Source organism: Girardinichthys multiradiatus, chromosome 2, assembly GCF_021462225.1.
Source record: "Girardinichthys multiradiatus isolate DD_20200921_A chromosome 2, DD_fGirMul_XY1, whole genome shotgun sequence".
Lineage (NCBI taxonomy): Eukaryota > Metazoa > Chordata > Actinopteri > Cyprinodontiformes > Goodeidae > Girardinichthys > Girardinichthys multiradiatus.
The window spans coordinates 684,361-700,615 of record NC_061795.1 but is presented as its reverse complement, the minus strand read 5'-3'; the positions used below and the strand labels follow the sequence as shown (position 1 = coordinate 700,615).

General features: G+C 39.8%; 1 protein-coding gene across 4 annotated transcripts in view; it reads left to right on the top strand.

The window, feature by feature from the left end:
- Positions 1-3,387: 3,387 nt before the first annotated feature.
- Positions 3,388-16,255, top strand: part of mfge8b (milk fat globule EGF and factor V/VIII domain containing b) — a 33,614-nt gene continuing 20,746 nt past the window's right edge. For all 4 annotated transcript variants that reach the window (XM_047347134.1, XM_047347123.1, XM_047347112.1 and 1 more), the window contains exon 1: positions 3,388-3,543. In XM_047347134.1, the coding sequence (XP_047203090.1) occupies positions 3,474-3,543 (70 nt within the window). In that variant the 5' untranslated portion in view covers positions 3,388-3,473. The remainder of the gene's footprint in view (positions 3,544-16,255) is intronic.

Below are 16,255 nucleotides of genomic sequence, written 5' to 3'. Positions count from 1 at the left end.
ATGCTCTCTACGCTTTGAACAGAACCCTGAGACTATCACAGAGCAGGTGCATTTATACGGAGACTTGATTACACACAGGTGGATTATATTTATCATCATCAGTCATTTGGGACAACATTGGATCATTCAGAGATCCTCACTGAACTTCTGGAGTGAGTTTGCAGCACTGAAAGTAATGGTGCCGAATAATATTGCACGCCCCACTTTTCAGTTTTTTATTTGTTAAACAAGTTTGACACATCCAATAAATTTCATTTCACTTCATGATTGTGTCCCACTTGTTGTTGATTCTTCACAAAAAATTAGAATTTTGTATCTTTATGTTTGAAGCCTGAAATGTGGCAAGAGGTTGAAAAGTTCAAGAGGGCCGAATACTTTCACAAGGCTCTGAATTTAGCCAGTGCTGATTATTAAATATTTATATTTTTTTAGAGGCCCAATGTTTGATGCATTTTTAATCTTAGAAACTGGTACACAGAGATGTGCAATCTGTTTTTAGAAACTTAGTCTTGCAAGTGTGAGGTGGAGCATCGTGTTTTACACAGCCTTCTCCCAAATTAAATCCATCATTAAATTTTAAATTAAAAGTATTTAATGTAATCATATGGGGGTTAAAACAAAGGCAGGATGGAAATGTGATGAGAGTGGACCATTTAGGTGCCACAGCTTTTCTCTACTGTGTTTAAGCAAGTTGTCATGTGTGAGCTTCAGTTTAAGCTACTTTTAAATTGCCTTGGCTTGTTACTAGGCTACAGAAAGGGTTAGTTTTACACTGCTACTGAAAATGTGTTGACTTTTTCTGTGGCTATTGTACCTGCTGCTGTTTAAAGTCTCAGTAAGATGCAGGGAAAGAGCTGCACCAGGATGAGAGGGAGACCCATACCAAGCCAGTTTTTAGTTATGTGATTCAAATTTTAGGTGCTATTGTCTCCAAAATTTGGTGTGAAAATTTCAGACTGGGGTATGATGCTTTCTGGCATTGATCCAAGACCCACTGAAAAGATTGTTCACATCACACCCACTCTCTCTGACAGTACGATTCCGATCCAATGCTGATCTCAGTTCAAGAAACACCCACACATAAACCAAACTGTTTATATACAATAAAACTTTGGACATAATCTGCACTTCTAAGGGGTTTCATGTTTTCTTTCTCCCAAAAACAGGTTTTTATTATTCTAACATGCCTTTATGAACAGTGCTTTGAATTTTTCCATTAACTGCAGTCTTCAGTGTATTTGATTGGAATTTGATGTGATAAACATATCAAAACATAACAACATAAACTAAAACAAGATTGTAAAGTAGTAGGAACACGATACATGTTTTTTAGAAGTAAACATTTGAAAACGTGAAATATACGGGGTGCAAATGCACCGAGACCCCACTACTTTGTAGAACCACACTACATTTTAAATGAGTTATGTCTGCTTTGCACATTTAAACTGAAATCTTTGTCCATTCTTAGATGCAAAATAGTTCTAGTTTTTAGTAAGAGTGTATGGAGTGCCTCTGTCAAATCAAATTTCAAGCCCTGCAACTGTATTTAGCTCAGGACTTTGACATGACCATTCTAACACATGGATATGCTGTGTTTTAAAACGTTTCATTGTGGCCCTGGATGCATGTTTGGATGGTTTTAATTCTGGAATGTAAACTTTCGATCCAGTCTCAGGTCTTTTGCAGCTTATAGTAGATTTTCTTCCCCCTGAATTTAGCTGCATCTATCTTCCCATCAGGTCTGACCAGCTTCCCTTTCCCTGCAGAAGAATAGCATTGCATCATATAGCTGCTGCCGCCACCATGTTTCATCAAGTTTCTGTCTTCTTTTCACTTATCCATGAGAGCCAGATTTGTTGAATCCATGACTAATAGATTATTTAATTTCCCTTTGGAAGGAATAAAGTGTTTTTTAATTGAATTGTGATGTCCAGTCAATGGATACTCGCACTAGAGCTCTGAGTCCCTGCAGCTCCTCCAGAGATACTTGGGCCTGATTAATTAGATTCTGTATTGGATGGTGCTCAAATAAACACACGTCAACAGCCAAGGTATGCAGAATAACACTTCTGACTACATAATGCATCAAACAAGTACAGCTGTGCAGAATAGGTGTGGTGATTATGATGATTAGTCATATTTTTGTTCTGTTGTAAATTCTTAGGGAACTTCCCCTCCTAACAAGCTTTGCTCCATAGCCAGGAAGGTGAAGGGATGGGAGAAATGTGTTGCTGTTTTGTCCTATAAATGTGTACAGGGCGGAGACAAATTTTTAAGATGATGGATTGGATATTGCTCTGTAAGACATTTGTAACTAGAGATGTTTTTTATAACCCAACCCTTTAACCTCTCCACAGCACGTTAATAGCCAAGGTATGCAGAATAACACTTTCTGACTACATAATGCATCAAACAAGTACAGCTGTGCAGAATAGGTGTGGTGATTATGATGATTAGTCATATTTTTGTTCTGTTGTAAATTCTTAGGGAACTTCCCCTCCTAACAAGCTTTGCTCCATAGCCAGGAAGGTGAAGGGATGGGAGAAATGTGTTGCTGTTTTGTCCTATAAATGTGTACAGGGCGGAGACAAATTTTTAAGATGATGGATTGGATATTGCTCTGTAAGACATTTGTAACTAGAGATGTTTTTATAACCCAACCCTTTAACCTCTCCACAGCACGTTAATAGCCAAGGCATGCAGAATACCACTGCAGAATGCATCAAACCTTGAAGCAGATGGGTTACAGCAGCAAAGGACCACAGCAGGTGCCACTCCAGTCAGCTAGGGACAAAAACATGACCTACAGTTCACACAAGCTCACCAAAATTAGACAATGAGAGATTGGGAAACGTTGCCTCGTCTTCAACATTGAGATCGTAGGGTCGGAATTTGATTTAAACAACATGGAAGCATGAATCCATCCCACCTTGTATCATTGGTTCAGACTGCTGTAGATATTGGAATGTTTGGGGGATATTTTCCTTGTGCACTTTGGGCCGTTAGTGACAACTGATTCTGTACTGGTTAAATTACACACAGATCGACTCTATGTACAAATTAGGTGACCTCTGAATGCATATGCAAGTCTCCCTAGTTAAACTTTGTAAATCATATATTTACTTCCCTCCACTTCAAGGTTATGGGGTACTTTGTGTTGGTCTATCTCACAAAATCCCAGTGAACGCATTGATAAAACAATGGTGAAACTAATGCAGCTCATTTACCATAAGAGCACCAGTTTCAAGGTTAATTCGGTTTTTATTGATTTCTGCTTTTCCCGACTGAAAAGGTGGGCGGAGCCATAATTGAACAGCAGGCCACTATTGGCTGAGAACTGAGGCGCACGTGCTGTTAGACTGGGAGTTTATAAAAGCTCGAGCCGCCGCAGCGACAGCTTCCAAACCGCCGTTTAGCTCCAACTGAGACGTTGTGTCGCAGACTGACAAACTACAGCTTCTTTACGAGCGGCCATGGAGGTGCAGACGCGTTACTTCTTCTGGGTACAACTTCTCACAGCTTGTCTGGTGTTTGGGGTGAAAGGTAAGGAGCTCCTGTGATCACAGTTTTCCTGTTTGTTTACGGTTGAGAACATCTCATTAACGTTAAAGACAGCTGCTGTTAAGCTTGAGTGATGGACGTTGTTCTTTAAAGTTGTCTCAAACGAAGTTAACTAACTCATTCTAAAGCCCCAGGTCCCGTTTTTTAATCTGTGTTTTGTTTGTGTAGGGTTCATTAATTGAGTGATAAAAGGACGGAGCAGTTATACTGTCTGTTAAAGTCCACCACATGTTATTTATAGGCTAGAACTTACCGACTCGTACCTTGAGAAGAATTTTATGTTGGCTACTTTTAAAGCTTGTTAAAAAAACGTGTATCACGATATATGGGTTAAAGAATAAATGCCTTTAGGTGATTTTCTGCATTGACCCCTTCTGAGTAGCAGTAGACATGCAGGCTATTATACTTGTCAAGTTTTAACCTCCTGCCCTTTGGCGCCTGCTTTGCTTTCTTTTCCATGCATTGAACAAATTTAGGCCAATGAACAAAAGGTAAAATGGCTTGCCTCTCCTGCCTGCATTTCTGCTCTCCAACATGCCAAGGAACAGGAAGTGCTTTCCTATGATGATGGATTTTCCAGCTGTCAAAGCGAGGAATACACGACTTAGTTGTGTGTTTCTTACCAGATGTCGCCTTGTGGCTTTTCCTCCTGCAGAGATCATAAAATATCCTTGTTCAATATTAACGGTACATTAAAGCTCATTACCAAATCTCATGTTTGATGAAGTTATGTGTACATTACAGTTAAAGTAAGCATGTTTTTTTGTTTGGCTATTTTCTTAAGTCTGAAGACTTTTACTGAACACATTCAATTTTGATTAGTTTGAATACTTTGAATTTTAGAAGAGATCCTGTTTATTGTCATCAACTGATGACTCATTGTTTGAGGTGTTTTGCACTACCTTTTTCTTTGAAATGAAACTGAAAAAACCAGATGGCTCCAAATTAAGGGAATGTATCTCAACATGTTTTTCTCTGTGGTTCATGGAGAATAGATGTGGTGAAGATTAGTCATATTTGGCCTCCTTTTGCAGCCAATACAGCATCAATTCATCTTGGGAATGACATATACAAGTCCTGCACAGTGGTCAGAGGGATTTTAAGCCATTCTTCTTGCAGGATAGTGGCCAGGTCACTACGTGATACTGGTGGAGGAAAACGTTTCCTGACTCGCTCCTCCAAAACACCCCAAAGTGGCTCAATAATATTTAGATCTGGTGACTGTGCAGGCCATGGGAGATGTTCAACTTCACTTTCATGTTCATCAAACCAATCTTTCACCAGTCTTGCTGTGTGTATTGGTGCATTGTCATCCTGATACACGGCACCGCCTTCAAGATACAATGTTTGAACCATTGGATGCACATGGTCCTCAAGAATGGTTCGGTAGTCCTTGGCAGTGACGCGCCCATCTAGCACAAGTATTGGGCCAAGGGAATGCCATGATATGGCAGCCCAAACCATCACTGATCCACCCCCATGCTTCACTCTGGGCATGCAACAGTCTGGGTGGTAAGCTTCTTTGGGGCTTCTCCACACCGTAACTCTCCCGGATGTGGGGAAAACAGTAAAGGTGGACTCATCAGAGAACAATACATGTTTCACATTGTCCACGGCCCAAGATTTGCGCTCCTTGCACCATTGAAACCAACGTTTGGCATTGGCATGAGTGACCAAAGGTTTGGCTATAGCAGCCCGGCCGTGTATATTGACCCTGTGGAGCTCCTGACGGACAGTTCTGGTGGAAATAGAGAGTTGAGGTGCACATTTAATTCTGCCATGATTTGGGCAGCCGTGGTTTTATGTTTTTTGGAGACAATCCAGGTTAGCACCCGAACATCCCTTTCAGACAGCTTCCTCTTGCGTCCACAGTTAATCCTGTTGGATGTGGTTTGTCCTTCTTGGTGGTATGCTGACATTACCCTGGATACCGTGGCTCTTGATACATCACAAAGACTTGCTGTCTTGGTCACAGATGCGCCAGCAAGACGTGCACCAACAATTTGTCCTCTTTTGAACTCTGGTATGTCACCCATAATGTTGTGTGCATTTCAATATTTTGAGCAAAACTGTGCTCTTACCCTGCTAATTGAACCTTCACACTCTGCTCTTACTGGTGCAATGTGCAATCAATGAAGACTGGCTACCAGGCTGGTCCAATTTAGCCATGAAACCTCCCACACTAAAATGACAAGTGTTTCAGTTTCATTGTCCAACCCCTGTAGCTCATCTATTGCTTCAGCTGCTGAGTGTAGATAAGTGGAAAGCTGTGTTCTGTGTCTGGCTGAGACAGTTTTTTTTTCTCACAACTGAAGCACTGATGTTGACTAAATGAAGCAGGGCTAAAAATAGCCCAACATTGGACCAATGGGTAGCTTGAGCATGTATTTGTGTGGAATCTTTGCCTGGTGTATGAACCCTCATGTTTTTAATCTGGTTCAACTTTACTTGAAGATTAAAGACAAGTTAATATGGACAGCAATATGCATTGCCTATATATTGTCATTTGGCCAATATATAATCCATATCACACAGGTAATGCTTATCTCAGTGTCTAAAGCATTGGATGCCAAACAGGAATTTAATTTCCTGCTAATATGATGCTGCAGATGCTCAGAAAACCATGCATTGATGTTTATTTGTTTAATTTAGGTTTGCAATGACACAAGTGGCACAAGTTGTTTCTCAAGCTGCTGTCACACTCTATATTGCCGTGTATGTTGGCCTTTCTGGAAATGCATGATATGTGGGTCTAAAAGTGACAAAATTAAGAGCGTTTTGTGAAACGTCAATCTCTGCCACACTGTGTGTGTGTGTGCATGTTTTCGTGGATTGGGATGAAGTGTTTAAAATTTCCAGTCTTTCTGCATTACGTTTGCAATGTCATTATCCCTCCAATACTAAACAATTCCCCGAAAATTCAATGCTCTTGATACTGGTAGCCAGTTCATGTGCGGACATGCGTTGTCTGGAGCACCTCTAGCATAGTTTGTTTTGTTTTATCTTTCAGAGTATGTCGGTGTAACAGAAAATGTTTTTTTTTTTTTTTTTTTTTCAGTACTTAATGATTCCCCGACCATCTTGGGCTGAAAGTTCAGTGCTGTATACACAGTCTGAAGAGCCGGGTTACATGACAACGTTTTAAATGACAATCTCTGTTCACATGGCAACAGTAGACATGAAAATGGTGTATTCCCCCACCGCGCCACTAGCAGGAGGTATGTTCGTTGAAACTCAACAGCACGTGCAAACACTTCCTGCTTACAAAATGGGGGCGAAAATGAGCACTTTGTCGGAGAACTGTCGCTAGATTCAATAGAGTCAGTAGCACAAGTAAACACTCTGCAATCTGATGTTATTGTTGATATCTTCTTCAGTGGGTTTTAAACTGGTTGGTAGCCATTATGTTGTGCGCATTGATTTCCATTGATTTTAGTCATGCTGCACATGTGCCACGTCTTCCCTGTAAGACGGATTTAATGTTTCACCAGAAATCGTTGTTGTGAAAACAGGGCCGGAGTACCCCAAAGTTATCAGATAATTATTAGCTAAATTTGTCAGAAAATGTGTTGAACAACCCTGCTATCTAAGTCACTCCAAGCATGCAGTGTCATTGAAGAGCTAATCTTCAAAATGCATAGTGTAGAGCACTGGATTAATCACAGCGTGTTTGCTACACGTGTAAAAACGTGGTGTTGGAGTGTTATTTACTTGAAGGCAAACATCTTCATATTTCAACGAACGAAAGGCCGATACAGTAAGTGACAGGCATATAAAGCCAGCGGTGCTTTATTACTCTAGACTACACACCAGGAAGCATGTGGGGTAGTTTAGCACCTGGCATAGAAAAACTGAGTTTGGTTTGAAGGTGATTACTCTTTAATTCCTTGTCTAAGTGGCCTTTAGAGCAGATGTTTTCTGGATGCTGGTTTAATGACAAGCTTAAACATTTGGTTTAACTATTATTAATTAAGGTGTCAGATATTTACGCTGTGTGTATATTTTTATTTGGCCAGTTGGGGTCACACTAATTGCCCTTAATATACACATCCTCATGTATTTTTTTTGTGGCCAATATCTTAAGCTCATGGGGAGTGATGGGGACACTGAGCCCTAGTACATGAGCTTGTGCAGTACATTGGTTGTGTGAATCAAATATGTATGTTCCAATAACAAATCTGACTCATCCCATCTGCCTGCGTCAGGATTTCCCTCCAGGCCTTTTTCAGCACTGATCACTTATTTTTTTCACTAAATCTCTCAAGGCGTTTCTTTTTTTGTTTGTTTTGTTTTGTTTTTCTTGCTGTTTTTTTGCTCTCATCCTATTTGATTTTTGAATAGCGTCCTTGATCAATGTTTTATCACAATGTGGAGGATCATCTAATTTTAAATACTTTATTGGTATCTGTTGCCCCACTTTCAATCTGCTGTGTTGAATATTTTACATACTGCATTGTGAGCTTCAACACTGATCCAAGGAAGCATCTGGCACAGATCACAAATTGTTCCTTAAAACCAATTTTGTTTATATAATCAGAAAGGAAAAAAAGGTAAGTCAGTTTCAACACAGGCTGTTTATTTAAAGAAAATCTTTGTCTAGAATGTTTTTATTCCCAGATCTGATTCAGTACTTTGGAGGAAGGTGTGTTGTTGTGTTGCTAGTGCGTGACTCCAGTGTGTATTTATAGACTTTTAGAGCAGGAGCAGATGGCTGTGCTCTGGAGTTGCAATCACAGACTACAGAAAGCTCACCTGCAGCTGGAGTCACGCCGATCTCAACATGTACAGGTCCTTCTCAAAATATTAGCATATTGTGATAAAGTTTATTATTTTCCATAATGTCATGATGAAAATTTAACATTCATATATTTTAGATTCATTGCACACTAACTGAAATATTTCAGGTCTTTTATTGTCTTAATATGGATGATTTTGGCATACAGCTCATGAAAACCCAAAATTCCTATCTCACAAAATTAGCATATCATTAAAAGGGTCTCTAAACGAGCTATGAACCTAATCATCTGAATCAACGAGTTAACTCTAAACACCTGCAAAAGATTCCTGAGGCCTTTAAAACTCCCAGCCTGGTTCATCACTCAAAACCCCAATCATGGGTAAGACTGCCAACCTGACTGCTGTCCAGAAGGCCACTATTGACACCCTCAAGCAAGAGGGTAAGACACAGAAAGACATTTCTGAACAAATAGGCTGTTCCCAGAGTGCTGTATCAAGGCACCTCAGTGGGAAGTCTGTGGGAAGGAAAAAGTGTGGCAGAAAACGCTGCACAACGAGAAGAGGTGACCGGACCCTGAGGAAGATTGTGGAGAAGGGCCGATTCCAGACCTTGGGGGACCTGCGGAAGCAGTGGACTGAGTCTGGAGTAGAAACATCCAGAGCCACCGTGCACAGGCGTGTGCAGGAAATGGGCTACAGGTGCCGTATTCCCCAGGTCAAGCCACTTTTGAACCAGAAACAGCGGCAGAAGCGCCTGACCTGGGCTACAGAGAAGCAGCACTGGACTGTTGCTCAGTGGTCCAAAGTACTTTTTTCAGATGAAAGCAAATTCTGCATGTCATTCGGAAATCAAGGTGCCAGAGTCTGGAGGAAGACTGGGGAGAAGGAAATGCCAAAATGCCAGAAGTCCAGTGTCAAGTACCCACAGTCAGTGATGGTCTGGGGTGCCGTGTCAACTGCTGGTGTTGGTCCACTGTGTTTTATCAAGGGCAGGGTCAATGCAGCTAGCTATCAGGAGATTTTGGAGCACTTCATGCTTCCATCTGCTGAAAAGCTTTATGGAGATGAAGATTTCATTTTTCAGCACGACCTGGCACCTGCTCACAGTGCCAAAACCACTGGTAAATGGTTTACTGACCATGGTATCACTGTGCTCAATTGGCCTGCCAACTCTCCTGACCTGAACCCCATAGAGAATCTGTGGGATATTGTGAAGAGAACGTTGAGAGACTCAAGACCCAACACTCTGGATGAGCTAAAGGTCGCTATCGAAGCATCCTGGGCCTCCATAAGACCTCAGCAGTGCCACAGGCTGATTGCCTCCATGCCACGCCGCATTGAAGCAGTTATTTCTGCCAAAGGATTCCCGACCAAGTATTGAGTGCATAACTGTACATGATTATTTGAAAGTTGACGTTTTTTGTATTAAAAACACTTTTCTTTTATTGGTCGGATGAAATATGCTAATTTTGTGAGATAGGAATTTTGGGTTTTCATGAGCTGTATGCCAAAATCATCCGTATTAAGACAATAAAAGACCTGAAATATTTCAGTTAGTGTTCAATGAATCTAAAATATATAAATGTTAAATTTTCATCATGACATTATGGAAAATAATGAACTTTATCACAATATGCTAATATTTTGAGAAGGACCTGTATGTACAAAAAAAAAAAAAAAAAAGCTTTACTCGTCAAAGTTTGAATTTCAGCCAAACCTTAATAAATTCACTTCTTGCTACACCTCAGGTCTGAGTCTCTTCTCCTCACACCTCCTGCTATTCACTAGCTGGGTTTTAGACTAAATGAGCACAGGCTGCCTTAATGTACGTCCACACATCCTTAGACTCGTATGTGGGAGACACAACCCTCACTCCTTGGCTTTCCGGAACACTAAGTCCTACGCCGTCCTTCTGGTTTAAATGCCCCAGTGTGTGCACGACAGTGCAGAGAGCAGAGTGTATTCTGTTTAGCATGCCACATAATATGAACACTGGCTTCCTAATTCACAATATACCTGCCCATTATTTCTACATCACAGCCTCGGTTCTTAACGTGGTCTCCTTGCTTTACAACTGCAATATATAATAAGATAATTAGTCTTCCCCTAGCTGACATCTCATACCTCACAAAGAGATTACCTCATTATATTACATATTGATGAGGACTTGCTTTGATAAGACCTTCATTTGTAGGAAAAAAGGACCTTCTTTTAGGTATGCCTTGGTAGGAATGTTTATTTTTATATTTGTTAAATTATTGTATATTTATTCCCAGGACAAAAAAAGGAAAATTCCAAAAAATCATAGTTTTTTTGACTTGGTAAGAGTTTTGAAGTGTTACAGCACTTCAATTATTGCCACCTCTGGTAAAGATCTGTACATTATATTGCAGTAGTATAATGTTGCACTGTAATATCTGCTGCAGTTCTCTAACACAGATTTGGAGTTGAGTGTTACCATGTTTCCCATCCTCCTTGTTGAGCGTGGTGGCAAATAAACTGAGGTCTTTGACCTGTCTTCAAAGCCACAGATCCAAATCTAAACTTTTTATTCATCCCTTAAAACTATAGATATGGGTTAGTTTAGGAGAGTAACTATATTCCCGTGGCTGTATCCTGTCACGTTCCTCGCTTTAATGGTTATCACTATATTAAAAAGTTGCTAAGAGAAATGGTCCTCAGTATCACATCATATTTATACCTCAGCAAAACGGGAAGTCTTGGATTGCCACAAAAAAAGCATGATCCACACCATAATCATCTTATTATACATGAACAGTGCTTCTGTTAAAATGTCTTTACATTTTATATTTTTTCCAATTGAAAAATTCTTCAAATGAAAAGTTGGATTTTTTTAAATTTGTAAATGTGAAATCCTGCTACTGCGGTACAAGATACATTTATTTTAACACATCTTTACCAGGGGTGCCAATACATTTTGAGGCCACTGTATTGCTATTTTACCAAAGCTGTATGTTAGTATTTTGTGAAACACAAATTTTCTCCATGTTTAACTTCATAATGCATTCTTTTGAAAGATTAGATCTTTGCAAATGACTATGTATTGAAGAGTCAAAAAGTAACCCTTGCAGTGTTACAAAATGATTTCTTAGATCTGGTTTTACATAACAGTCCTGAAGACTTGCAGGGTGAACATTTTAACATTGGTTTAGCTATTTTCTACATTACAAATGACATACTTTTCACCTTTTGACATTTTTTTTAATATAAAGGTAGTTTAGACTTTTGTCAAGTCCTCATTTAAAGGTCTTCAGTGTGAGCCTTCTGTGTGGGTTGTGGTCATAATGGGGCCAGTGTGTTGAGTCATTTGTAATAACATCCTCTGTAATCCTCTACAGAAAACATGCTCTGTGCTGTGCTTTATTTACAAAAGATTTAGCTTGATGACTTCAGCCAAAAACAACTCCCCCCCCCCCCCACCCCCCCACCCCGTGATGTAAACTGCCAACGTAATAGCCTGTCCGGTTTCCTTAGGCTTAATAATCACTGTCGTAGTTTCAGACACTGAGTATGTAGAATATTAGAAGAATCACATAACACCCCTTACCCCTGTTTGGTTCGTTTCTTTGACGACTGTGTTGTCATTTGCAGCGAACTTTCTTTGGTATGGTATTTGAGTTTTTATGGGCTGAGGCAAACTGAAAAAGGCACAGACCATGAGTCATATGGATTGAGAATAACACAATGTCCTCTGGAAGTGGCTTTTCCTGCCAAGTAAATCTCTGCATACCTTCCTAATGGTGGTCAGGATCAGGCAGGCACCACACTGGGTACCTTTCAATGCATGTGTGTTTTTTCTTGTTTTTCTTCAATGTGTTTGTCTGTGCCCACATTTATTGGAAAATGAACAACATACTTGCTAGATCTGTTTTTTGTATTTTCTGTTGGGTTGACAGACAGACAGAATCTAGAAGTATGCATATAATACGTTTTAATTGTCCTCAGTGGTTTTTCACATGTACATTTCTTGATAAACCAAGCTAAAACTATACCCGAAGAAATTAAGAAATCCCTTATAATATAAACCACCTTCTGTGTGGATAATCCTGTACCTGGATCATCTTGATTGTCAGACATAGCAAGCTTCTAGTTTCCTGTGAAACAAGAACAAGCCAGGCAAACTGCATAACACAGCAGCTTATATTTTAAATGAATTGAGAGTCGTACTTCAATGTTTGTGTGGCTTATGCAGTTTTTTCTCTATTCCTCATTTTAGTCATGTGTGGCTTTTACAGACAGTCTCATCATTTTGGAAAATTTCAAAGAGGTTTTGGTGGTTTGATCTTGGCAGGCAACGTTTGATCACTGGACTTAGTCTTTTATCACTAATTTAATTTCCTTAAAAAGAGTCAGGCTCAGAGCCGAATTACCTCACCATTAGTGCATGCCACAAACATCTATAGAGGTTGTTAAATAAGATGAGAAATCTGTCTAGTTTTTCTTTGACTATTTTAGAATGACCTCGATTAGTTTGTTCCAGAAATCTGTTTGGCATATAAGGGTTTCCTGCAGGGAGCTGCCTGCGGGCATAGGAAGGGAGGTTTTCATTCCTTCCCAAAGATAAACAAGCAGTGACCTTCAGATAAAGATGTGTTCTTGGTGCCAGTCGGGCCCATGGCTTAAGAATCCCTTGAGATGTGGACGCAGTCAAAGACCTTGACATTGGATACATCACTGATATCGCATGATATCCACAGGAAGTACTACTCTTGGATAAACAGCCAAAGAGGATGCTTCCAGAGTGCATGTGTAGTATTAACTGGGTCTTCAATGTTGCTCAGGATGAGTAAAAGCAGAACAGGGCAACAAATTACACAAATTCATTTGTAAAAATCTTTTTTAAACTTCTCTTTGAAAATCTATTGGTTTAACTGTACCATTAGATTGATTTTTACTTTTTCATTATTATGCCTACTGTAATTTAAATGTTTATTATTAAATTGGCTTTTTGAAGGCCTAAACATATATGAAAACATGCAATATTTTGCACATGCATTAGGCCTGGTGAAAATTACATATTTTAAAGGTTTCACAAAAGTCACAATAGAAATGGCCCAACAGAACCAACCCCCCATTTTCAAAACACCCTCCTCATTTACCTTACTTTGTCGTAGAGTTATGAAATTCGGTACGCTTGTAGAACTTTCAGGGACCTACATAAAACTCTCTTGCACCTATCCTACAGCAAACAGGAAGTCGGCCATCTTGGATTGAATTTGCAAATTTGACTCCATTTTTGCCATTTAGAGGCTCTGTATTTGATTGAACTCCTCTTAGAAAGTTTGATCGATCGTTTTGAAATTTGGTCCGTTTGCTCAGAAGGGATGGGGGATCTGAAGTTATAAAAAATCGTGAGTTTTTGGGCATGATGAAAGGGCGGAGTCAGACCTCAAAGATTGATATCTCGCCACAAAAAAGAAATTGTAATAGCTCCTACAAGGAAAGTCGCAGAGACATGAAACCTTCTGGTATTGATCCACATCAGGCCCCCACACAATATTCAATGGTGGGATGCCGACATCATCCAAGCCCCACCCCCTGATAACAGGAAGTGTAATGTTTCACTTTGGATGGTCCATATTTGATCCCTTTCACTTAATCAACATGAAATTGTCCCTAGAGACAGATAACCTGATGGTTTAAGTTGGTCTCTAATACTGCCAGGTTTGGCTGGAGGTTGTTGCCATGGCGAAGCGTGATGTCACAGTCTTACTTTTGCCTCTAAATCACAAATGCATTACTCCACACTAAATGTAGTTGATCTTTTTCAGCCCCCAAACAGCCCTATTGGATTACATTGGAATTTTTTGGGGTGGCAATGATTTTAAAACCGCTCTCAAGTAAAAGATTTTTAAAACTCTGTGGTGGTGTATACATGTGGACTGGTACGGTGGCCCAGAGGTGTCAGGTCAAATACAAGACAGGCCGCAACGGAAGTCACTCAATCTGCAACAGAAGTAACAGTGCCTGTTGAGTGAAACAACGGGAAGAGAAGCTTTGCCTGCTAACAGCAAACAAATCTTGCATGTTTGATAAGTGAAACACTTTTATTTTGATAATCAGTCACACTGATTGGAACTATGAGTCTACAATGAGCTTTGACTTTGTTGCGTAAGTTAACTTGCGCAGTTACAACTGCGGTGAAGTGAGCCGACAGAAATACACGGTCGTGTCAGCCGACACCAGCTCTCTCTTAAAGATTAGCTTCGCCCATACAAGGTGCATTAATGGAGCAGACAGGACCCGATCCTGGCAACGGTTGAGAAAATAAGAGGAAAACAGGAAAGTAACCTTCAGAACATTTATATTAATGACATTTTTACATATTTCACATGTTTTATGGAAAAGGTTTTTTATAATTTTACTGTAAATGTTTGGAGAAATGACAGGTCAAAGTATCTACTAATGCTCAACCAGTATATGCTTTTGTTGCTTTTAATTGTGGTTATAGTATAGATGACCCTTTACTATAATCTGAAGAGATTGTGTTGTCACCTCTCATGGTTTTTTTAGAAATAAAATTCTGAAAGTGGGACAAAAGCATATACTGGTTGAGCATTAGTAGATACTTTGACCTGTCATTTCTCCAAACATTTACAGTAAAATTATAAAAACACTTTTCCATAAAACATGTGAAATATGTAAAAATGTCATTAATATAAATGTTCTGAAGGTTACTTTTCTGTTTTCCTCTTATTTTCTCAACCGTCGCCAGGATCGGCATCCTTTCTGCTCCATTACCGTAATGCACCTTGTATGCGCGAAGCTAATCTTTAAGAGAGCTGGTGTCGGCTGCTGTGGCCGCGTATTTCTGTCGGCTCACTTGACCGCAGTGCAGTAACATATCTATGGGTTAACGCCATCTGTTCTCGGTTTTTGAAACAGAAAATCCAGTTTCCCAAACCTTATGCTTAAGATTTACAAAATCTCCCTCATCCCACTTTCTGCTTACGCTTATTCATTGTTGGTAAAATGGCAGAGTACACAGTGTATAACAAGAAAATAAGGACACTAAATAATACTGCTGTTGAATGACTTCCGTTGTGGTTCCTGTATTTGACCTGACACCTCTGGGCCACCGTAGGCTGGATATCCAGAGATGATTAAAACAATGAGACAGCGGCCCACTTCTGGGTCTAACATTCTTTGCTGAAAAACGCAACAATCATCTTTGTGTTTTTTCCAAATTTGCCTCAGTTGGTCTGCACGGTTCCCTTTCAACTTTAAATGTGAGCGGAAGAAATATGACTGAGAGAAAAAGGTACACACAATTCATGCCTTGAACAGTATTAGCAAAACTGACTCCTAACTGCCAAAAATATTGCAGGGATTATTATTGATAATAATATTATTATTTTGCCTTGTTTCAATCCTGGCCACCTGACAGATGCCCGATAGCTTGAACATCTCTGAATTTCAGTAGCAGTAAGGCTGTCTGTTAAACTGCTCAAGCTTGGTCTAAATAGGGTAACACAACAAGACCGTGATCCCGGAGCATCAGACCTACAACAGAATAGCTAAACAGGTTAAAATCTGTGTTTAGCACTGGTCTAGTCAAAGACCAGACATTGGCCAGAAATGCTGTCATTTCCACTTTAAGAGAGCTTTGCAAAATCGCCAACAAGCCTTAATGGAAACCAAGTGAGCCATAGTGCTTGGTGTGAGAGTCTCATTAAGGTTACTACTAATTCTATATAATGACTTGATTATCCACGAGTTTTTAGATCATGAATGTTTATTTACATTTGGCTTCTAATTTTTTGTTGTAATAGGGTTTATCTTTATTAAATTATGACTGATGGAACCTTTAGCCTCTTTATTTTCATTTTTCTCTACACGCTGCTTTAGTGGAGATGATTTCCCTTGTGAGAGATGACTGCCAGATTGTCAGCTTTATGCTATGCAGCAGCTGCGTGGAAGTGGAAGTATCCAGTGT